This window comes from Stegostoma tigrinum, chromosome 27, assembly GCF_030684315.1.
Source record: "Stegostoma tigrinum isolate sSteTig4 chromosome 27, sSteTig4.hap1, whole genome shotgun sequence".
Classification (NCBI taxonomy): Eukaryota; Metazoa; Chordata; class Chondrichthyes; order Orectolobiformes; family Stegostomatidae; genus Stegostoma; species Stegostoma tigrinum.
The window spans coordinates 36,171,261-36,197,232 of NC_081380.1; the positions used below are offsets into that span (position 1 = coordinate 36,171,261).

The window sequence follows — 25,972 nt, forward strand, 5'->3', positions numbered from 1 at the left end:
AGAAAGCTAGAGAAAATCCAGTCTGGCAGCATCTGTGGAGTCCAGTATGACTATTTCAGAACCGTTTTCAAATTCATATTTACTTGAAATGTTAATTGTTTCACTCTCCACAGGTTCCGCTAGATTCCGGTTTCTCCAACACTACTTGTTTCAGATTTTCAGCATCTGCAGTATTTTGCTTTTATTGCAGAACTTAGACACGTGGTTTAGAATCCCAATCAAACTGTTTGCTAACTACTTGGTTTGTTTAGATGATGGAGCATCACTGATTAACATTTATTGTTCATCTCTAGTCACTGTAGAGATGGTGGCGGCAAGCTGCCTTCTTAAACTTCTGCAGTCCTTGTAGTGTAGGGATACAGCTGTTAAGGAAGTGGCTTCAGGGTTTACACTCAGTTCATTGAAGACGCAGTGATATAGTTCCAAGCCACTTGGAGGGGCATCTGCAGGTAGTGGCTCCCCTCAATACATCTGCTGTCCTTGTCCTTGTGGATGGCAAGGGATGTGGATTTAGAGAGTGTTTCCAACTCTCTTCTCTTCCTCCCACAGCAATCCAAACTTAAGTTTCTGAAGTGCTGTACTTTAGAAGAACTGAGAAGTTGCTCAAACTTTGAGATTCAAAGGTTCAATATTAGCAGTCGCTTCAAGAAATCATTTTTCTCAACTGACAGTGTGCTCTTAGAAGACTGAATTAAAAGTACAATTGCAACATTTTGATAAGGCCTCAAACACTTAATATAGAGCATTTTTTGACCATCACGATCAAGGGAAATGGCATTGATTCAATTTATCGGCAATGACGTTAAGTAACAAAGTCAGAACTTGTCAGCTCACTTTTCTAAAAATTGGTTACTCCTTAACTTGGCAACTGAATGCTGTTAAACTGGATGAGTGCTGGTTGGCTATCTTAACATGGAAGCAAGAAGGAAAAAAGGCAAAGGAAGGTAAACTCAGTGGATGATGAATACTCATCATTGAAGAAATCAACAGGAAGCAAATAATGACTGACTGTTCCCTTAGCCTAGCTCAGCAATACTACAACTAAATAGTCATTCATTGTATTTCATCTGGGATCAAATCTAGATCGTTGCAGTCCATATGCCTCAGCACATTGACCAACATAGCTTTTGAGGAAGGGACCAACCAAACTTAAATACTATAAACCAATTACAACTCCAATATGTATTCCAACTTGGAACAAGCACTTACCAGTGTCATAAGGCACATTCCAATGCTAATATCCCACATCTTAATAGTCTTGTCTCTGGATCCCGACAGCAGGAAAGGTCCAGGCTTGCCACTCTTTTTAGTCTGAAAGGCATAGAAATTGAAGGGGCTAAAATAAAATAACAAAGAGCAAAGAACTAAAAGATAGATAGAATTTTCTACATTTTCAATGCTTCAAGGATTTTGTAGAATTCTATTACTGACTTTTTACATTTGGATTATTTTTCCAAATTACAATAATGTATCACATAGGGCTGTTAATTGGCCACAGGAGGTTCATGAGGCCAGATACAAAAATTTCAGACTGTACAATACTTGGAGATATGGTCATAATATAATCAGGTTCTCCCCATGTGAATGTCAACATTTTGCGAAATGAACACTGCAAAATGACTTGAATCGTAAGCATAAAATCAACCCAAAAATAGTTACCTTAAAACACAGGAACCAATTTTATATTACCTATATTTTTTAAAATAGTAGATATGCCAGTAAAAACATTCTTAAAATAACCGAGAAGTACTGCAGCAGAGAAAACCTTCATTGCATCACCAAGGCATCAAATAGATATTCAAGTAAACAGTTGGCCTGTTTTAATTAATTAATATATTGAAATGAAAGCTATTCAGTCAAATATCTTGCTTAAATGTTGTCCTAAAAAATTTCTTCTTATAAGCTATGCAGAATGTGTAATAGTAACTAATGCCATCATAATATTAACTCCAGTCAAAGATCTGGACAAAGAACAGCTGACATGAAGGAGAAAGGTAATTAGCAACTTTAAAAAAAGGCAATTCTACTGTGTTGAATTTCTAATACACAGTCTGGATGAAAGAAAGACTCAGGTAACCTAAGAGGGATAACGGCCACAGTTGAGCCAAACCTACACGGCTCAATGTATGGATCCAGAAGGTTAACTATAAATTCAGTCACAAAAAAGTGATTAAACTGCCTAATCCTAGTTGCCTCACAATCAAAAGAATGCAACTTATTTCAATTCTGGAATACTAAGAATTAAAATCAATTTGTGGTGGTACTTCAATCAACACTGAAAGCAAGCTGCACTATTGGAGAACAAGATATTTAACTGGTGAACAAGATATTTAACTGATGTCTCACCTCTGCTTTTGGGTACACAACTGATTTCATGGTACTATTTCAAAAGACAGAATGGGAGTTATTCCTCGAGTTCTGGCCAATACTAATCCTTAAAATTGACATTACTAAATTTACACATCCTAACAATCGTTTGTGCGCGTTTACTGTGACAGCCTCATTTCTTATTAATTACACTTCAACAATGCCTTTGACTGTGACGCATATTTAGTCACAAAAAGGCTGTTCAAAGTGCAATACAAAAGCTGCCTTTTCCATTTCTAGTTCTAGGCCCAGGACATGACAATGATTGTGTTCTGATTTTGCCTTCAACATTGAAAAATATTTCAAAGCTTGGTCTAATAACAGGGTCTTAAAGAGGAGCCAGAGAAATTCACTGGCCAACTTCAGAGGATGGAATCTAAGGTAGATGAATGTACACCTCTGATAATGTGGCATACAACAGCATCCGTAGTCAAGAGTGGGAAGGGCTGCCACAGGGATGCATGTGACATTGGTGACAGGATCATGGTCTTGGACATGTAACCACATGAATAGATATGATACATGGGTTACATGGATAAACTTAATTTGGGTCTGCATGGACAGGCATGGGTTAGGAAGAATTGAGTGGTGTAAGCGTAAAGCTTTGGTTGAGTTGAAACTGGAGTATGCAAGCTAGCTAGTCAAACACTGACGAAATAAAATCTTGAGGAATAAAGTCATGAATGGGAACTTCGCTTAAGCTATGTTTGTGATAAAGGAGACAAGAGTCTTTGGAATAAAAACAGAAATCCTGGAAATACCCAGCAAGTCAAGCAGCATCTCCTTCTAAAAACGTTGACTGACATACATCTAGCGTTTTATATTTCATATCTCCACTATCTGTGACATTCAAGTTGCTGGGAGTCCATTGTAATGAACAGGACATTAGAATTGGAAGATCAGGTCAAGGAAAGTCGAGGGGTTTGCTTCAAACTGCAACAGTGGCCTAGAGGTTGGATGCAGTTGCAGCTCATATAGCTAACATGAGGCAAACAACATGACAGCACAAAAGAGGGGTCAAAAGAGGGGTCAAAAGTGGTGGGTAGAGGTGGTTCAGGAGTCACTGGTATTTGTGACAAAAAAAGTCCATTAAAACGAAAACAAAGACAAATCAAGTTTAACTGAACATTGTTAATAAGAGACATCAGGTTGAAACTTTTCAGCTTGCACTCGTCAGGACTGAAGTACATGTTAAAACTGTACAATGTCTGTGTAATTAATTAGTTATCGGGACACTAATCATCTGACACGGGCAGCATTTTAAAATAAATAATTGCAAGCTTGGTAAGAGTTGGATTTTATTGTGATGAACCCATAAATACCAATGAGGGCTACGAAAGAGAGGTATTCAAGACAATGAGGCTTCGTACAATCTTTTCGTGTTCATGCTTGCGAGACCAATAGGATTGCTGCCGCTCAACATCCCTCTTGCCCACTCAGTCACCTTCAAGCAGCCTTCTCTCCAATGAATCAGATAAAATCAGAACTGTCCGAAGACAATGTTCAAAAACTGTCTCAAGGATCTACAAAGCAAGCAGCTATAACCAGTCCTGTTTTTTCCAAAAGGTCTGGTTTCAAAAAAATCTAAATGTTTCCAGGGAATTTTCAATAGCGTCTTTTAAAGAAACCAAGAATGTCACAAAAAGCTTAAATTAAATGTTTTTTCTCCAATCATTCTGAACCAAAGTCTCAAGAAAATTCAATGTAAAGCAACTTCATAACACTAGAGGTACAGTAAACTGAATTTAGGATTAAAACATGCTTCTCTTAAAGGTATCAACCAGCTAGGGTTACAGTAAGAAAATTCTTTGCATAAGATTAACATTTGAGTGCGAGGAAGTTAGTTACAATCAGGAATAATGCTTTTATACACTTGGTACAATGACAAAAAGTTCATAGCCTTGTATTACAGGAAACCATGGCCCAAACATCATGTAATGACACACACAACATAAAACTAATTAGGCAGAGATTCTGAAACTATGGACCATGACCCAGACAAGATTCTGGGTTTAAGAGCCCTGACACAGCGACAGCAGAGTATTAAACAGTTACAAGACCCCTTGAATCCTTTTTAAAATTAGTTCTTGGGGATGACCGAATTTAGTAACCTTCGAGGCCTGACTCCTGCTGAAAAAGGTGGGATTTCAAAATATGAGAGAATCGAACACTTGGTTTCTCATCTCAGCTCCATCCACCTTCACTAGCAAGCAACTAGTGGATTTTCATTTTGGAACTTAGGTTCTCAAGTGGAAAAATTATCAAGTTTGATTTGCACTTCCATATTGCATATGGTAAGACAACAGAGATGGATTCAAGCTCCTTGTAAAAAGGCAGTGGACAGGTTCCATCAGACAAAAAAAAAATTATTCATTTAACATTCCTCCAAAAACAGCACAAGGGCTGGAGAGTAATGTCCTAAATGGCAGATAAGAAAACTCAGAAGCAGGAAACTGCCAGAAGGAGGGGGTATGGAAAACCCACACGCTTGCTCAGAAAGTGTTTAAAAGTTCCTAAGGCGGTGGGTTCAAAAATCAATTACAGACATGCCGACTTACTAGGAGTTTTAAAGTGGAGACGAAGTGACCCTTCTGAGATATGAGTATCTGTGAGGTTAAGGGTAAAAAGGTGGATTCCTCATTTGATATTTGTATTAAGACAGTTTTGAATAATACTTGTATATTGTAAAAGTTTGTATTTTTGGTATTTGAACTGGATTGGCAGCCTCAGTGGCTGACCACCATAGTTAACAAATAACTAAAATCTCGCAGTCTGTCAAGCCAGGTTTCAATTTGTGTCCTGACTTGATCAGTATTAATACAAGCTGGATCATAAAATTGTAATGAAGAAATCTGGCATTCCACAAATAAACATATCAGCTCGTCAGAAACAGAAAGGCTACTGATGAGTTATCCTGGTAAAACCCTTCGCATCTGACAAGTTGCACTTAAAGCTTTTTTACATTAAGTCTAATAGCTTAAAAGGGCAATTTTTCATTAATTCTACTTGATTCAGGGCATTTCAACAATGTACCCCACAGGGAAGTGTACAACCATTGAAGACAGCTCTGCAATGCAACATTTCTCTGGATGTGTAGAATTGAGAAAGTGCTGCTGATTTCGAAGGTTTAAACAAACAGTAGCTAGCTACTGATAGCTGCGCAAAAATCCACATTTGCTGAGCTCAGTTTTGTCATCTGATGTTTCAAAGAAACAAAAGAAGAGTCTTTGGAAAAAGTACTTAGCTGTGCCAAAGAACATAAGCCTCACAGATCAAAGTGTAGCACAGGCAACAAACATTTGAACCAACATCAAAGCATTGCTCAAAAGTCTAAATTTTAAAATCTTTCAACAACGTTTTGCACTCAGATGAGGTGAGCAATTTGTTTTCCATTCTAGGAGACCCATATTGATAACTGACTACTTGGATGATGTATTAGAAAGTACACTAAGTTGATTAATGTGGTGTAATTCTCAAATATTGACATTTTGAAGTTGTCACTTTCAAAAACTTGACTGATACTTTAGATACTACTGAAGGTAACAGCTCATCATCAGCACTATCATGCCCTTAATATTTCGAAGACACCATGAGTTTATTGATATCTGCACTATGGTGCAACTAGTGAACAATGAAGTATGATCACTCAGGTTGGAGTGAATTACAGCTTAAGGTCCACCAGCCATCATTTTAAAACAAATCATCCTGGTTTATTTTCTACACTAAGATGGTTTGAGTGGGATAACTTGACATGTGGCCAGTACATTTTTTTTTGCAGAAGGTACATGAAAGATGGAGGATTGTTCACAATGCCATTTTATTGAGGCTCAAAAAGCCAACTCGAGAACATTCAAACAGACCTTTACTTTGTCATGTACCATGGTGGTTTGCTTCCAAACAGAACTGGAGCTACTTTTCTGATTTGCTATTTAAAGTGTACTGCAAAAGATTAGAGAAGCATTATGCTAAGTAGCTTTTGAAGTGGTATGTGCATATTCAACACTAATTAATTAAATTGTCAAAATTAAAATAGCTAATCACTGTATTTGACTAAGTTTCTCTTCTAGCCAACCTGTGGGGATATATTCCCACTCAAGGCATTATTTTAGCCACAAATTTATTTTGTGCCAATTGATGCAAGCTTCAAAGCCAACAGAATTCTCGTGCACACCAAGTCTTGGCAGCACATTAAAAAGGCACAATTTTGTTTTTACAGAATTGTGGCAGAAAATTGTTCACAGTAGGAGTTATCTATCACCCAGATAAGACTACTTAACTTTGAATCTCCATTTGAGAGGTATTTAAAAGCCTAAAGTTATGGAAGCCAATTGCAAAATGACTGAAAAACTTATGCTTTTTTCATTCAATGAATAAAAAGCCTGTTTTTCTGATAGAGGTTAAGTTAATAGAATATTGCCAATCCCATACCCATTTATGAGTATTGGGAATAACCAAATGATGTAAAAAGTTTATTGCTTCGGCGCATAAAGGTCTCTCATTCAGCTTAGCATTCTCATGACTAACAAAACTCGAATGTAAAAGTCAACACATCCAAGAACAAAATAAATGGACACATACAATTTTCATCTTTCTTTGAAAAGGACTAGACAGGATAAACAAAAAACTTGTGACAGACACAGCTGTGGGTAAGAAAGCCTTTGGGATGGTGGCTTTATTGGTGCATCTTGTTCCAAGCTCAATTACAGCTACAGATTACTTCACAGTCAGAGGTCACTGGCTGCCAATCATACCTGACAAAGTGACCTTAAGATTGCCTTCAAATGAAAATGGGCACAGGTCCTCGTGTGACTGATTACATTATTGCATAAAATATGTTTGGTGCACGAAGAGAAAACAGAAGAAACTCAATTATTAACCCTTCAACCCTCAGAACTAAGAACTTAATCGACTTTAGGCAGATTCTATTAAAAAGTGTCCTTAAAACAGATCAATTCCACAATGAAATCTCTTAACTGCAAATGCAATCAATTTCACTGGTTTCAATCTCGATTAATTTGGGAATTCTCAATTCAATTCTCTGAAGACAAATTGCAAGTTTATCTTTGTTTTTGTCAGACACCAGGATTGTTACATTATGAAGCAAACCAAATGTGAAATATTACACAGAAATGTGTTGTAACAATTCAGATGAAGTTTTGACCTACAATCGGCCTTGCATATCACTTGGCAAAATCGTAATGAAGTCACCAGATGCTTTCCCAGATCCCACCTTTTAGCAGAATTTAAAATATTCTGGGCCAAGTTTAAACTCAACATTTCCACACAATACAGTAGCCTTTGAAGTTATTCAAAGATTGGTGCTGAGCTATCAAAATCTTAACGCAAACAACTTTCTTTCCAATGAGAATGACTGATGTTTTGGTTCTGAATTGTGGCTTCAAATTTTAACTAAACCATTCCAACTCTTGGGATCTTACCTCAGATCCAGTTGCTTCCAAAATGGTTGGGTAGGAACTCTCTGGTGCCCAGGAAATACATTCTACGACATGTTCATGCTCTCTAAGTTCAGCTTTGCATTCTTTTGTAGCTACTACCCATACACGGACAGTCTGATCATTGGAACAGCTGGCCAGAAGAGTACCATCCTGGTTGGGTCGGACCATGCGCACCCATTCTCTATGTCCTGTGAAAGTCTTCACACAATAACTGGTGAGCAAAAAGTTACATGCATAAAGGAATTTTCTTCATACTAATTTATAAATTCAGTTCTTCAACTCTGCTAATATGTTTAGAAATAGTCTTTATGTGTGTTCTGATCTTTATTCTTCTGGGATTTCATCAAGTGCCCTGACTGAGCCAAGGGGGTAAGCAATGGATACTTTCAAATCTTTGACATTTAGGTTTCATGTTCAGCAAGTTATCAATCGAACGAGCTCCCACTGCACTCTATCAAAACCTTTAAACAGTAGCCACAGCATTGTAAATATCTAATCAAATTTGTGGTTTATAACAAAGCTTTCAGTTTGAATCCCCTTTGAAACAAAAACGTTCAGCTTCCACACAGTTGGAACTAGATGAGTGGGAGCAGCAGAGCTCTCAATATCCTAAAAGACATTTCGTAAACATAATCAGTTCCTAAAAGTTCAAATACTGAAAATAATATATTATGTGCAGCAACAGAAGCCAGAAAATACAAATCACTAATAGGGACTTGAAAATTCACTCAATGTGGCATTGATAAAATAAGCATTCTAACCATTAGAAAAATAAATAAAATTGCTCTCTCTACCATTGATAGCTTATACATTTAACTTACTTCAAATACTCAAACTTGTCCTTCAACGATGCAAAGGTCTCTACGTCAATCACACCCATCAGCAAAGCAGTCAGTGTTTCCACAAGAAAACTTCCTCTAAACCATCTCCTCACTCCTGTAATTCTATACTGATAATGTCTCAGCCTCTACATCACAGAAAACAATTTACTCCAACACCACATTTTTGTATTTTAAACATCTCCCTGTCCTTTAGTGTTTGGTGGAGACGAGAGTAGAAAATCCCTGCAGTTCCTGGTGAGCTACATTGTCCCATTATAGACATTAACCTAAATACTGAACACTGTTCAACCCCTTTGGTTTCAACATACTTTAACTATACAATGCAAATTACAGATGATACAATGGTGCCCATAATTATATTTTTCTGTGCAAGTATTTATCAATTTATTTATAATACCCAAAACATCATTTACCATTCTTTTGATCACGGAATCATTTTTTTGCAAGTACAGCCAAAATGATTTGTCTCCATTAAAAAGATAACGTTAAAGTTAGTCAAGTTACTAACTCAACCAAACCCAGAATGCTCATTTATTTCCCTAAAGTGAATCAAAAACAGTATAATCAGTATCTGAAAAACAATCAAATATCCCACACAAATTCACAGAGCACTAAAGCATTAAGTGGATTTAGTTGTCAAACTATAAGAGTGGCTCATAGCCACTTATTAAAGCTCCATTTAAATATGCACACCAAGGAATAACTGCAAAATAAGTCTTTCATTATGACACAAAATATTGCCTAGTTTTCCAAGAACATTTGGCAAGCTGGAATACTCAAGGTAGACAGCTTCAACAGTTAAATCAAGTGATTTGAATGTGGTGTGGAGTTTAGTTTCATTCACTTAATAAGGTTTAATGTACAGAAAATTGCTGTACAAACATTTACAGTAATTTATATTCCTCTAGCAATTTTATTCTATGGTCTATCATGAAGTTCTTTCCAAGGCAAAAACGACTAAATCCCACTGAGTACATTTCAGAAGAAATGCTAACCAGAGTAGAAATTGCACACCTGACAAATTTTACATACAGTCTTCAAAGTGGCAGATCATCTACAATTGCACCCAAAATATATTCCTTAAATTTAAACCTGAAATTAGTGAATCTATGCTCTTTGGATACTCACCCTGTTTGCACCTCCCACATTTTCATGGTTTTATCCCTTGAAGCAGACACTATGTGATCTCCATTAGGCATGATAGCTACTGATGAAATGTTATGATCATGGCCTGAAAGGAAAACAGAATTGGAGGAGGATGACATATATGCAAAATGCCAGAATCGTGCAACAATGCAGACAGTATTTGAAGGAGAACAATCTGAACTGGATTCATTATGAACCCTGGTAAACGATGCCCTCTAAGTATTATTTACCATTTTCTTTCATCTTGTGTGGTTACATCACTTCTAACTGCTGTGCACAAGGTATTTTAGCTTCTAAGAAAATGCAAAAACTAGAGCATGCCTTTTCTTCAGAACATTCTTCGCATTAAAATGCTCAGTAAGGTAAATTCAAGTGATTTTTGAGAAATCTTCTCATTGTGTCTTCGCAATTTCAGGTATAACCCAAAATAATTTGCCTCTATTTTTAGTTTAATAGGTACATTCAAAGTCACAGTCCTCTATTAGGTTATCCCACAAGCTCCAACATACCAGCAAACAAAAAAGTCCCAGCCTATTTTTCCAATTCAATGCCCCATTTGTGGCAGCATTCTGGTAAATCTCTCCTTAACTCTCTCCAATTTAATAGTTTGCAAGGTCAAAACTCATGACACCAGGTTATAGTCCAAGAGGTTTATTCAAAAACGAGAGCTTTCAGCCCCTTCCTAATGCTTAGTGAGAGAGACGGCATATGGGTCTTATACCCTCTCTCACACTACGCACGAGGAAGGGGCCGAGCATGGAAAGTTTGCATTTTCAAGTAAACCCATTGGACTATAAACCTGGTGTTGAGATTTTCAACCTTATCCATCCCAGTCCAACACCAGCATCTCCACATATCTTTGCGATAGCAGGGTAACCAGAACTACACACAGCACTTCAGGCAAAGCCTAACCAACAGCCTGCATGGCCTCAAAACGAAATTCCAACTGCTACATTCAAATGGTCTGAGCAATGAAGGTAAGCATGCCTAATGTCTCCTCCACCAACCTGTATGTATGTGACAAAATTTCAAAGAATTATGTACCTGAATCCAATTACCCAGAGCCCTACCGTTAATTGTATCAGTCCTGCCCTTGTTTGTTTTACCAAAATGCAATACCTCACATTTATCCAAACTAAACTCCATGGGCCACTCCTCAGCCCATTGACCCACTTGATCAAGACTTATTATCTTAGATGAGTTTCTTCACTGTCCACTATACAACCAAATATGATGTCAACCGCTAACTTACTAACCATGCCTCCTACACTCTCATCCTAATCATTTATATAAAGATACCAAAGTGGATCCAGTACCAATCCCTGTGGAACACTGTTGGTCACTGGTCCCTGGTTTGAAAACCAAGCCTCCACCACCGTCTCCTACCAAAAAACAATTTTTGTACCTACTTGGCTAGCACATCCTGAATCCATGTGATCTAACTTTAGTAAGTTGTCTATAACGTGGAGCCTTAAAGACTTTCCAAAACCCCAAGTGAACGTGTACCGCTCTATCCTCAATCTTCACAAGGTTGATCCTGGGTCTGTCCTCATGAGGACAAGTCAAGTAGGTTGGCTTGCACTCATTGACAACTTGCAGGACTGATTTGGTCTGGGGGCATGATCTCATAATCAAGAGTGCCCCATTTAAAATAGAACTATGGAAGAATTTCTTCTCATGAATCTGTGGAATTGTTGAGGGCTGCCGAAGCTCACGTATGAAGTATCAAGGCTGAGTTAGACGTTTTTAAACCAGTAATGGAATCATGGCATGGAGAAAAGTAGGAGGTAAAGTTCAGATTAGCCACAATCTCACTGAACAATGGGCAGACTCAATGGGCCCAACGGCCTACTTCTGCCCTGATATATTACTGTCTTATGGATACAGTGGTAAAAAATAGTTGCAACTACACAAGCCCGTTCAAAAAAACATCAGGAGTGTCACGGTTAATTCTGGTCACTTTATCTGAAAAGGATACAGGTGTGCTTGAAACATTTCAGAAAAGATAGCCTGATTCATTTCCACAATGAAATGGGTATTGTGTGAACAAATAGATTAAATACAGTCTTACCTATTATTCTTTAAAAGTGTAAGGAGATAATACCCTCAGGGTATTATGTTTTGATATGATGTTTCTCGTAACAGGCAACAGAACGTGGGGACTCATTCAAGAACAAAGATGGCTTGCTTTTAAGATAGATGAGAAATCATTGAGTGTCTGTAGTTTGTGCAATTTTTGCGCCCAGAACACAGTACAGGCTCAATTATTTAATTTATTCAAGACAGAGTTAGATTTTTGATAGACTAAGGGAGTTAAGCGCTCCAGAAACTGGCAAACACATTTGAGACCACATACAGTTCAGGGACAGAGGACTGGCTAACTAATAGATAATAGTTGGAACAAGGAGTGTATTTTCAGGCTAGCCACCTATAACTAGTGTAGTGCCACAGGATCAGAGGTAGGGACACAATTATTCGCAATACATATATCAATGGATGAAGGGAGCACTAGAGCTAAGCTTGTAGCTGACAAAAGTAGGTGGGAAGGGAAGTGGTGAGGCTGCACAAAAGTACAGATATTAACAGAGTGCATAGAAACAAGTGAGAAAAAGAGACTGCGCATTTTGGCAGGATGAACAGAGCAGCTGAGTATTATTTTAATGGAGCAAGACTGCACAAAGCTACAGCACAGGAGGGAGTGAGAGCCCTCATGCATAAATGACAAAAAGACAGCATCCAGGTCCTTGGATAACAGGGAGGGCAAATGGGAAAATTAGCCTCTATTGCAAAGGGAATCGAGTATAAAAATAGGAAAAAAAGTCTTGCTGAAACTTTATGGTCAGACAACCATCTTACAGAGAAAGGGGTGAGCCATGGATCAAGAAAAAAAAATTCAGTACAGGACACCAGAACTACTTTCTCACATCTTCAGTGGCTTGTCATCTGAAAACGTTAACCAAATGTAAATGAATACTACTGTACAACATCACATCATTGGAAATGTAGTTTGAAGCAGTGACTTAATAAAGACTTAAGTTATAAGAATAGAATTTCATCTTAAAATACGCTAGCATGTTTCAAATATTGCCAAAAGCACTGCGATATAAGTAATATTTTCCTTGGTCTTCGAATTATCATTTTTGACAGTGATGAATGAAATTTACTACTATAAACTACAATCCCACTTGAGATGCAATTTATGGGAGAAAATTATTTTTACCTGCTAGATAAAAAGGACATTTCTGCACCTAGCACTGCCATCTGTAATCCCCACACTCCAATAAAGAAACTGACACTTACCATGCATGGTCCGAATGCATTCAAAGCTCTGAAAATCCCAAAGCTTGATGGTCATATCAGCAGAGCAGGATGCCAGCAGTTTGCCATTCTGATCAAAGGAGATATCTTGTACAGAGTCTGTGTGACCTTTTAGGGTACGCTCAAAATCTCCAGTCTCATAGTCCCAGACCTATCAGGAGAATACAAAACAGGTGTCAACAAATTGCAGAGTTATTTTCTAAAATGGCATTCTCTCATTTACACACAGGATAATCCACCATCTTTCTGAATGATTGATTCTCTTGGAACAGTGCTCTTGTTTACTCTGTGCCATCCCTGAGAAAGTAATAACTGAAGGGTTACCTGAAATTGTTATGCTGGGATCCAAATAACAGCAAATCAGGTTTTTCAATTATTCAAAATGGCCTTGCAGGCAATTAACTTATATTCAAAAGAAAAGTTATGTCCAGGACTAATGATATGCAAATCCAAGTGGAAATTAGAATAATCAGTGCACAATTTAACCAGTTTCAGAACTCTGCCATTCTAGGTTATGGGAGTTATTTTTTTGGAAATGGTAACTGGTACATGTAGTTAAGGAATAAAAGTATTTTTTTACATCAAATTTAAAAATTTCCATGAGTGAATTTTAGCACTTATACAGCAAGAAAATAAAGAACAAGTTAAAAGCCATAATGTTGAAAGATAAATGCATCCGGCCTTGTCAAACCAAGAAGTCTTTTGCGTTCTCACGCAGGCATTTTTTTTTAAAGCAAATTTAATTATTTCCGCCACAACTGCACAGTCTCAGATATACCCATCAGTGCAATATCTGTCAGTTCTTGTAGATAGCACTAAATTGGTGGGGCTTTGTTGGAAATTGCAAAAATACAGGAGCTCTATCCTAAAATTTGGTGGACTAAAGGTACCAAAGGTTTATTCTGCAACAAGTATCCACTCTACTAAATTGGCTGCCAATTCCTGCTGTGAAGTTTGTTTAAGTCAATACTTAAAGCAACGTGCGCTTTGGACCGAGTTCCTACACAGAAAGGTTTCTGATAGCCAACAGACTAACAGCCACCTCGAGGGGCCAAGGATCTGTACTCCAGATTTTAGCATCTTTCACAGCAGGACAGCACAGAGAGTATAACGAGAAAGAGTTAAAAGCTAAAATCTTGATTAACAAAACCAGGGTACTTCAAGTTACTTTTGGTGCAGGATTCACATTTTATGATAATTCTGTGAATTAGTTTGTTTTTAAATGCAGCCTACGAAGTCCTTGCATCTGAAATTTTAAATAAGTCATTCAAAGACATCATGCCACAGCATCCACAAGCATTTACAGATCACACTAAACTGAATGCCACGCTAGTTATCATCTTGGACACATTTATTACAGTCCTGATAAAATTCACCACAATAAACAGACAATTTTGTGCCAGTGTGGCAGCCACGTTAAGGAACATTGCTCATCTGGGAAATATTTTGGTTGAAATGGTCAGCTAATTTATCCTGCTGCACAGGGTACAAAACACATCGACTGCCATCCCTGTCAACCCTTTTTAAAAAATACTTAACTACGTGAACATGATCTATGGAGATTGTGAACTGCGTAAAAATATTTCACCTTTTTGCTTCTCACTTCATTTAACATTGTAAAGGATTACATGGGGAAGGGGTGGGTATGTCGGTTGGACAAACACTGAAAAGATAATTCTCTCCTTTTGAAAAGCTAGTACCATAACAAAGAGCCATAGAAAGGCCATTTTATATTGTAATGTGGAACTATACAACTAGAAAGGCTTCAAATGCATTTATTACTTTCTTACTGGATGTCATTCAACAAACAAACCATATGGTGTTCTCCAAAATAGGACTCCCTTAAGAATTCTACTCTCAATAATCAAAACTATAAATAAATAAAACACATGGAAATGTTGGAAATCACCAAACTGGCAGAAGACCTGTCTTCCTAGAACAATTTGTTTCCATTATGCGAGTATAAGAATGGGGACACCGTGACAGCAACGTCCATTTCACTTTTAGGTCTTCGCAGAAACCAGGCAAGACTGTGCACAGCAGTCTAGTGGCTGTGTGGCAGCATGCACTCGTGCAGAAAACAAAATCACTGAGCGAATGTTCAGGAAAATAAAAGCAATTTGGATTGAAGCCAAAAAGTGAAATATCATGCCACACCAACTTACAAATATTTGGCTATCAGGATGCTGTTTAGGAAATTCTGTGCAAGATCAAAGCCTACCTTTGACAAAGCCTTGATCCAAAACAAACTTTTTTTCCTTCTTTTTTGGATATGAGGGGACAATAAGTGATAGCTGGTTTATCAAATACGAACTAATGCCTTATGGAGTGATAAGTATAAAATTAGCCAGGAATACCAATAATCAGACATACAATATTAAACTGCAAAAGCTTCACAGCCAAAACTGGCTTTTCAGAAGTAGCAGACAACAGAGCTATAATGCAGCCATCAAACTCCTTTATATGACACCAAATAATAAGCCTGACTAGGTGCAATGGTAAATTAGGCTGCAGGGTTATAAGCCATGCACGAGGAGTTCTGGTGAGATAGTGTCCCTACCTCTGGGTCAGGACACCCACGTTTAAGCATCCGAACATGTTGGTAAACAACATTCAAAACTCAAGCATTCATTTCCAAGCATGAAAGTTTTCAAATTTTATACAGCTATTCAGTTTATCTGGTATGTCTTGTATCAGCATGAAATGGCTGTATTCACAGTAGCTGCTAATTTTATTACCATGCTTGGGGATCAGTAAAACTTAAACCACCTTTAATGCACAAAAAAAATTTCCAGTTCTCACAAATGATAAAAAGCTAAGTTTCTCAAGAAGCAGACTTCCACTGATTCGTCAAATGGAAATTTACAACTCTAGCAATGGGAGGAACTTAAACAGTAGACAGTAAATACAACAATTTTTTTTTCTTGAAAGCACAAAGATAGCCAGGTGCAAAACTTAATTCATTTGAAACAAGTAAACTTTACCTAACCACTCCAAAGGCATTCTTATCGCCTGCAAGTCTATTCCAGTAAAATGACTAATCACAAATGCCAAATAAAAACAGAAAGAACTGCGGATGCTGTAAATCAGAAACACAAAGTCGTTGGAAAAGCCCAGCAGGTCTGACCACCAGACCCAAAACGTTAACTGTTTTCTTCCTTCACGGATGCTGCCAGACCTTCTGAGTTTTTCCAGCAACTTGGTTTTTGTTCATCACAAATGCTGTTGAACTTGAATCACCTATTAAAAGTTAAGTCTCACTTACTGTTCTGTTAAAATTGTTTAATTTAAGCAGGATAATTAAGTCTTCCATACACCTCTGTGATAAAGACTAACAGTGTATTATCCAAAGTCAATGCTTCACAGCAAGACTACCATGGCTGTGTACAATTAAAGAAATATAAATGTCAAATGTTTCCTTAAAAAAGTAGATTGTATAAAAGATGCCATAAAAAATTTACAAATTGTACTGCAGGATAATATTTTCTCAAACACATGTCCCATTTTCCACTCAAAGCCAGCCAGCTATTCGCGTATCATGGGTGTGGCCAGTTAAGCAATGGATCCAAGTCCATAACTTGGAAACAGGTTTTACCTGAATTTAGAATAAGGCAAAGATGATCTACTAGCCCCATGGATAAACTTATTTTGTTTAGCCTCTTTAAAAACAAATACTTATTCAAAGAATTCTTTACCTTTATTGTGGCATCTTCAGAGGCTGATACCATAACACTGAAGACTGGATGGAAAATAACCCGTGTGACTGGACTTCTGTGTCCACTCAGAGAATATCTCTCTGGAGGACGAGGGATCCATTCTTTTGGGTCACGTTTTTGACCCAGAGGGCCGGCTGAAGTGAACTCCTCTTTTGCCTCATTCAGTTTGGATTCTAATTCCATAACCTGTTGAACAGAATTAAATAAAACTCTTTGGAATTTTGTTTTACAAAGTTAAAGTCAGTAAACACAAATGAACAAAGAGACCTTGGGGTGCAGGTTCATTGTACCTTGCAAGTGGAGTCACAGGTAGACATGGTAGTGAAGATGGTGTTTGGCATGCTTGCCTTTACTGGTCAATGCACTGAGTTTAGGAATTAGGAGGATATATTGTAGCTGTACAGGACATTGGTTAACCCATTTTTGGAATACTGTGAGCAATTCTGATCTCCTTGCGATAGGAAGGATGCTATGAAACTTGCAACAGGTGAGAAAAGATTAACAAGGTCGTCGCCAGGGTTGGAGGGTTTGAGCTATACGAGAGGTTGAATAGGCTGGGATTATTCTCCCTGGATATCAAATGTTGAAGGATGACCGTATAGAGGTTTGTAAAAACCATGAGGGGCATGGATAGAGAAAATAGATAAGGTCTTTTACCCAGCTGGGCGAGTTCAACCCTAGAGGGTATAAGTTTAAGGCGACAGGGGCAAGTTTTACAAGGAACCTAAGGGGCAACTTTTTCAAAGAGGGTGGTGTGGGCATGGAATGAGCTGCCAGAGATGGTGGCAGAGGCTGGTACAATCGCATTTAAAATAAAGTATCTGGATGGGTATATGATCAGGAAGAGTTTAGAGGAATACGGGCCAAATGGGACTAGGTTAATTTAGGATATCCGGTCGGCTTGGGCGAGTTGGACCGAAGGGTCTCTTTACTCAGAGTAGTAAGGGAATGGAACGCTTTGCCTGCAACGGTAGTAAATTCGCCAACTTTAAGTACAATTAAGTCGTCACTGGACAAACATATGGATGTACGTGGAATAGTGTAGGTTAGATGGGCTTCAGATTGGTATGACAGGTCGGCACAACATCGAAGGCCAAAGGGCCTGTACTGTGCTGTAATGTTCTATGTCTGTTTCTATACTGTACAACTGACTAAATTCATTGGGGTCATACAAATATGCACGATCAAGAAGCACAAGTAAGCCATTCAGTCCCTCAAGCATACCCGTATTTTCAAGATGATCTTCCACCTAGTTAAATAAAAACATCAAATATAGCTTACCAATAATTTCTCCACTTCAGTCATAAAAATATTCAAAGAGTCTATTTCCACCATCTTTTCCACAAGACAGTTCCAAAGAGACACGACCCCGAGAAATATTCTACCCATCTGTTCCAAACAATCAAACAATTCCACTCATCTTAAAAACATCAATCCAGAGTTCATGATTCTCCTATTAAAAGAACATCCTCTCCAACTACCTTGCCAGTGGTCCTCAGGATCTCAAATATTTTGATCAAGTCACCCGTAATTCTTCTGAACTCCAGTGGATAATAGCTTACTTTGTCCAACCTTTCCTCACAAGGCAATCTGCCCATTCTAGGTAGTAATCCAATAAACCTACTGTTACTGTTTCCAACACATTCACATCCTTTCCTTAAGTAACCAATACCGTACATGGTACTTCAGCTATGTTTTCACCACTGCCGTGTATAACTGAAGCATAACTGCTCTACTTTTGTATTCAATTTGCCTTCTTAGAAACTACTGCATTCTATTAGATTCAGGGAAGCGTAGTAGTTCAGTGGCTAGTACTGCAGTATCACAGTACTAGGGACCCAGGTTCAATTCCAGTCTCAGGCAAACGTTTGGAGTTTTCTCATTTCATACAGGTGGCAGTCTTTGCTCCCACAGTCCAAAGATGTGCAGTTAAGCAGATCGGCCATACTCAACTGCCCACAGTGAGTAGTGATGAGCAGGTTAGGTGGGTCACCCATGCTAAGTGTGGAGTTATGGGGGTGGGTCTTGATGGGATTCTACTTCCTCATTATTTGCTGTGCGTGTATACAAGATTTTCATGATTTGTGCATCAGAACAATCAGATTCGCCTGCATCTCAATTCTGCAATCTCTCACCAATTAGCTCGTATTTTCTTCATTTTCTCCAGCCAGAATGGAAAATTTCAAACTGCACTTCATTTACCAGATCTTGGCCTCATCCATTTATCCATTTCTTTTGCAGCCGCAAGTCCTACTTTTCATTATTAGCACATTTCACAATTATTACTTTGTCCCTTCATACACAAAATTGTCAACCATTTAGTTCCCAGCATCATCTTTGTGTACCACCACTTGTCACACCCAGCCAACCAGAAAACAGATTTATGCCTACACTCTGCCTCCCATCAGCTAACATATCTTCTATCCATGCCAATATGCTATCCTCAAAATCAACTTTCCATTTCACTATAAGCACAGATTTCCAGAAGGCATTTGATAATGAAAAAGTACAGTACATTGACAAGTCACCCTTTATGACCAGTATACATTACTTTCCCAAAAGAAGTCCAACACATTGGCTAAACAGGATTTCATTTTCACAAAACCACAGTGACTCTGCCTGATATCTGAAAAGCTACTGCAGGACTCCTGGCTACGTTTGAAGTTAATAGAACATAGAACATAGAACAGTACAGCACAGAACAGGCCCTTCAGCCCACAATGTTGTGCCGACCATTGATCCTCATGTATGCACCCTCAAATTTCTGTGACCATATACATGTCCAGCAGTCTCTTAAATGACCCCAATGACCCTGCTTCCACAACTGCTGCTGGCAACGCATTCCATACTCTGACAACTCTCTGCGTAAAGAACGTGCCTCTGACATCCCCTCGATACTTTCCACCAACCAGCTTAAAACTATGACCCCTCGTGCTAGCCATTTCTGCCCTGGGAAATAGTCTCTGGCTATCAACTCTATCTATGCTTCTCATTATCTTGTATACCTCAATTAGGTCCCCTCTCCTCCTCCTTTTCTCCAATGAAAAAAGAGACCAAGCTCAGTCAACCTCTCTTCATAAGATAAGCCCTCCAGTCCAGGCAGCATCCTCGTAAACCTCCTCTGAACCCTCTCCAAAGCATCCACATCTTTCCTATAATAGGGCGCCCAGAACTGGATGCAGTATTCCAAGTGCGGTCTAACCAAAGTTTTATAGAGCTGCAACAAGATCTCACGACTCTTAAACTCAATCCCCCTGTTAATGAAAGCCAAAACACCATATGCTTTCTTAACAACCCTGTCCACTTGGGTGGCCATTTTAAGGGATCTATGTATCTGCACACCAAGATCCCTCTGTTCCTCCACGCTGCCAAGAATCCTATCCTTAATCCTGTACTCAGCTTTCAAATTCGACCTTCCAAAATGCATCACCTCGCATTTATCCAGGTTGAACTCCATCTGCCACCTCTCGGCCCATCTCTGCATCCTGTCAATGTCCCGCTGCAGCCTACAACAGCCCTCTACACTGTCAACGACACCTCCGACCTTTGTGTCGTCTGCAAACTTGCTGACCCATCCTTCAATTCCCTCGTCCAAGTCATTAATAAAAATTACAAACAGTAGAGGCCCAAGGACAGAGCCCTGTGGAACTCCACATAGTTTCTAATGTTGCCCCCACAAGAGATTTTAAGCTTACTGCAGTTTGTTTTCTGTTTTATTCCTCTTTTTGATAAGAGTTATATTTGCTATCTTCAACTGAATAGGACCATATCCAGATATCAGGAATTTTGGCAAAGTGAAACCAATACATCAACTATCACACTTGCCACTACTTTAAGACTTTAGGATGAAATCTAACAGGCCGCAGGCCCTTGGTAGAGTAATTGGGAGAAAAGAGATGTCAATCCAAGGGCTGTCCTGCAACAGCAATTGGGAAATCATTTCCATTTGTCAAGTTTAAAAAGATGGAAATTTGAAAGGTCATTTTGGAAACATGTGGCAACAAATGCTTAAATGCAAGCACTTAAACGTCAGTACTGAGCATGGGTAAAAGTCTGAATAATGGACCATTTGACAGATTACACGCAAATAAAAATTTTTGCAGCTGGGAGATAAACCAATGTGAGTCTCTTTTTGAAGTTACTTCAAAAGGGAGAATTTCCTTGCACTTTCAACATATAAGAGTAGGGTGTTTACAAGCTTTTTGAACATTTCTATATGGGAGGGAAAAAACAAGGTTGCCTATCTTATTCCCAAATGAAAAACTTAACAGAATATTTCATCCACCACTACAGAACAATTTCCTTGTGACCATTACTCTATCTAGAAGGATAGCAGGGCGTACACATGAGAAATCTTTACCTGCAAGTTGCCCTTCAACGCATACAATGTCCTGGTTTGAAACTAAATCACTGGTCCTGGACTGTTTCTGGGTCAAAATCCTTAAATTTCCTCCCCAGTAGCACACTGTCTCTACCTATACCAAATTAGCTACAGAAGTTTAAGAAAGCTTCTCACTGCCACCTTCTCAAAGGCGACTAGGGATAGGAAATAAAGGCTGGCCAGGCAGTGACACTTACTTCCCATGACTGAACCAAATACTTCCAAGCTGCTCCACAGTCACGCAAAGTAGACATTAGTCAAACAAAGCTGGTCTCTACCTACTGTTTACCCTCCAAAATGAAACCAAACACCACACTTAAGTAAACAAAGTGTGAAGCTGGATGAACACAGCAGGCCAAGCAGCATCTCAGGAGCACAAAAGCTGACGTTTCGGGCCTAGACCCTTCATCAGAGGGCCCGAAATGTCAGTTTTGTACTCCTGCTGCTTAGCCTGCTATGTTCATCCAGTTTCACATTTTGTTATCTTGGATTCTCCAGCATCTGCACTTCCCATTATCTCCGAACACACTTAAGTATTTGCTTTATTTCTGAGCTGTGAAAAAATGCCTCATCTATAAAGAGGGCAGCAAGTCAACAAAGCCAACCGCAGGCATTTAGAAACTCGTGAATCAATATCTTGAGTCAGATATAGAAATCATTGGCTTTGACTTTTAAAATGTTCATAAATAGAAATGAAATTTTTCGGTGAACAAAGTACATGGAATTGAAAACCTCTTCAAGTCCTCAATTAATTAGATGCCATTTCTTGAAGTGAATTATCATTAGCTGTTTACGTGAATATTTAGACTTTTTCAGAAGATGATCGACGTTTGAAATCTGATTCCAGAAAGTAATTCTATTTGGTCTTCCATTGCTTCCCTATGAGGGTTAGAGAAAACTTTGGAATACTGTGTTGATGTTTTGTTTTTCTTTACAGCATCCCATGAGTCAGAAGGATACATACATAAAAAAAAAGGTGTGAGGCCAGCAAAATGAGGCAAATACATATGGACCTTATGGCAATTTCTCTTGACAACTGCACAATAAATTGCACAGTTACCTTCTTCTGTAATCTTATCACAGAGGTCCATTTTTTCTCCAGCAGTCCAGCATATTTCTTATCTAATTCTTCATTCTAGAGGGAAAAATAACAGAAAAGTATATTTCCACCTTCAGTTGGTAATAAGAGCAAAGAATGGAAACTGAGCACAATTTGTCCTAAAACCCTCAACTCATTTTGTCGGTCTTCCTCACCCCCATTTCCTGGTTCTATTGGAAGGGATTGACAATTGTTCATTTTACTGGTTTGGCAACTGAACTGGCCCAAAGATCCAAACAGAGAACTTTGCGTGCATTTTTAATGTGTTGATTATCTTCAGACACACGGAAAATATAAACAAAATCAATCTTTCCTCAAAGATTCTTGCAGATGTAACAGATGTCAAGGTTGAGGACAGGCAGATCTGAAGTTCACAAAACAGGGCTGCAGGAGATCAATGTGCACAGAACATTTAGATTGAAGTTCCCTGTACATGGTGTTTACAGCAACATTGATATCAGAACCTCAGCACATTTTTTCATTGCTCATTTAACCATATTAATATTTTTAATGGGGATCATTTTAAGTTTTGATTCAAAATTTAAACGCTTCAAGTGGTCAGATTGATTGAAAAGCCACTAAAATTTTTGCACATGTATGCCTAAAACATGAATTTTTTTAAAATGTAAAGTACAAGAATCTTGAATGTGATATTTGCAAAGATAACTATCTAAAATGGCATTTATTTCCTTTGTACCTTTATAGTGGGTTTCAGCTAACATCAATACGTTCCGTTATCGCAATGCTGAGAGGACGTGCAGTTCTGTTCTCAAACAAATTTAACTAGTATATTCCAGATTGATAATGAAAGGCTAACTTTTGCTTGGTCACAAACTAAGGAAAATTCTCAATGGCTGCGTTAAAGATGAAGGAGGGAAAGGGAGAAGGTTTGGGACAGTTACAGGCAGACAGACAGTAAAAGGCACCTACAATAATGAAGCTGATGTGAGGCAGGATATGGAATAGGATTTTACAGCACTTAGTTGCTTGAATCTTGCAGCAACTTTAAAAGACCACCACACAAGTATACGTTCCACCTTTATTTCTTCTTCTCAAATTAAACCAATTGTGTCTTTCTGGATAACTCTATATACAGTGTCACCCTAACAGCTAGCTTGTTGCTCAAATGCCATTTTTCTGGTATTTGACAACTTTCACAATTCTCAACACTTAGTTGATGGGGAAAAGTTCTTGCAATCATGTTTTTGTAATCAAAATTACATGAACAGCAGACTAATTTGACTCACCATATCTAATTCTGCCTCCTTCTTAAAAACTGAATAAGCCTCTTCATATCCATTAGAGCGAAGATAATCAGCTATAGCTCGATTTCTGAAAAATAAAGTTGAAATTTTTGAAAAGAACAAATAAGCCATCTTAGATTTAGCAGGGTTTAAAAAAAAAGTCTCGTAAGTGGGTTCCACAATCAGATATATATTCAAGCACTCGATAGCCAAGTACTTATGAGGCATGGTCACTGTTGTAAGATAGGAATGATGACAGCTAATGTACAGCAAACTTCAAAAACTAGAAATGGAAAAAATGAGCAAATAATCTATTCTATTGTGATGTTGACTTTGTGGTGACACGTAGCTTGTAGCAATCTTTAAAGCAAGATGATGATGTAGTGGTAATATCACTGGACTAGCAATCCAGAACCCAAATTAATTTTCGGGGTATTCAAACTCTATCATGATAGCAGGTTAAAGTTGAATTCAGTATTTAACTGGCTTAAAGGTGACCATGTAACCATTATCAACTGTCATAGAAATGTCACTGATGATGTTTAGGGAAGGATATCTACCATCCCTTCTTGACTTGGTCTACGTACAACTCCAGGTCAACACTTAAGTGGACCACGCTGATTTGCCTCCTGGGCAACAACTAAATGGGCAGGAATAGAATTTTAAAAACAACTGTGCAACGTGACAAGATCACGCACAGCTCAGAAATCTGAAAGCACATTGCTAGGTTATCATGTTGCTAATTTTAATCACTACACTATTAATTCACAGATCCCAGTTTGAATCCTGCAATAGCAAAGGGTGGAATCTTAATTCCAGATTTCTTTATTGAATTCAGAGTCTAAAGACAATCATGAAGGCATTGTTAATTGTTGGAAAATCTCATCTGGTTTACAAATGCCCATCAGGAAAGGAAACTGCTGTCTTTACCTTCAAAGCTAAGCAACGTGTTTGACTCTTAACTGCCCTCGAATGACTGAGAAAATCATTCAACTGTATGAACTGTTTTCATGGACCTTTTCCTCTTTAACAGGCCGACCACCTGGCATCAACCTAGGCATTGGAAACGGCAATGCCAAAGAACAGCCATTAACCTTGCAAAGGGACCAAGTCGTATCAAAATCGAAAGAGCTGTCGCGAATGAGTCAAGCAACAACTTGGCAAAGTCAAAAAAGTGTAAGAATCATAGTTTACAATTTCCCAACGAATTAGGTGAATTTACAAAACTAACAATTTTACTTACACACAATCTAATGTCAGTTAACACTCTATTTTCTCTCTCTGCTGAGTGCTTGCAGCTATTCAAAAGATTCATCATTAGGAGAGCTACACAGAACCAGGCTGCCTTCTGGTCACATAGCTAAATAAGCCATGTGCGAGAGAGACAGAGGGATTTTGGGGGGGGGGGGGGGGGGGGGGGGGGCGGGGCACACGGACTGAGGCGGGGGGCGGTAAGAAATTGTCTTACTTAATAGTTTTTTTTGAAGTAATTGGGAGGATTGAGGACGGAAAAATGGTAGATGTGATCTACATGGACTTCAGTTAGGCACTTGACAAGGTTCCTCAGTAGACTGGTTAGCAAGGTTAGGTCACATGGAATACATGGAGAAGTAGCCACTTGGATACAGAACTGGCTCAAAGGTAGGAGACAGAGGGTGGTGATGGAGGGTTGCTTCGCAGACTGGAGGCCTATGACCAGTGGTGTGGCAAAAGGATTGGTGCTCGATCCACTGCTTTTTGCCCTTTATACAAAGTATTTGGATTTGAACACAAGAGATAATGTTAGTAAGTTTGCAAATGGCACCAAAATTGGAGGTGTAGTCGACAGTGAACCAGTGCAATGAGATCTTGATCAGATGGGCCAACTGGCTGAGGAGTGGCAGATGCAGTTTAAATTTAGCCAAGTGTGAGTTGCTGCATTTTGGAAAGGCAAACCAGGGCAGGACTTACACATTTCATGATAAGGTCCTGGGGAGTGCTGATGAACAAAGACTTCGGAGTACAAGTTCATAGTTTCTTGAAAGTGGAGTCTCAGGTAGAAAGGGTAGTAAAAAAGGCATTTGTTATGTTTGCCTTTATTGGTCATTGCATTGAGTGAAGGAGTTGGGAGGTCATGTTGTGGCTATATAGGACATTGGTTAGGCCACTTTTGAAATACTGTTAAATTCTGGTGTTACCGCTATATGAAAGATGTTGTGAAAATTGCAAGGGTTCAGAAAAGATTTACAAGGATGTTCCCAGGGTTGGAGGATTTGAGCCACAGGGAGAGGCTGAATAGGCTCAATGCTAGTTTCACTGGAGCATCAGAGGCTGACCTTGTAGAGGTTTATAAAATCATGAGGGGCTTGGATAGGGTAAACAGTCAAGGTCTTTTCTCCAGGGTGGGGGAGTCCAAAACTAGAG

General features: G+C 38.6%; 1 protein-coding gene across 2 annotated transcripts in view; it reads right to left on the reverse strand.

The window, feature by feature from the left end:
* LOC125464429 (lissencephaly-1 homolog) overlaps positions 1-25,972 on the reverse strand; it is an 87,340-nt gene that overhangs the window by 11,900 nt on the left and 49,468 nt on the right. For both annotated transcript variants that reach the window (XM_048556747.2, XM_059655299.1), the window contains 7 exons: positions 23,573-23,657; positions 22,287-22,361; positions 16,825-17,031; positions 13,112-13,280; positions 9,794-9,896; positions 7,806-8,034; positions 1,210-1,311 (listed from right to left, as the gene is read on the reverse strand). In XM_048556747.2, the coding sequence (XP_048412704.2) occupies positions 1,210-1,311; positions 7,806-8,034; positions 9,794-9,896; positions 13,112-13,280; positions 16,825-17,031; positions 22,287-22,361; positions 23,573-23,657 (970 nt within the window). The remainder of the gene's footprint in view (positions 1-1,209; positions 1,312-7,805; positions 8,035-9,793; positions 9,897-13,111; positions 13,281-16,824; positions 17,032-22,286; positions 22,362-23,572; positions 23,658-25,972) is intronic.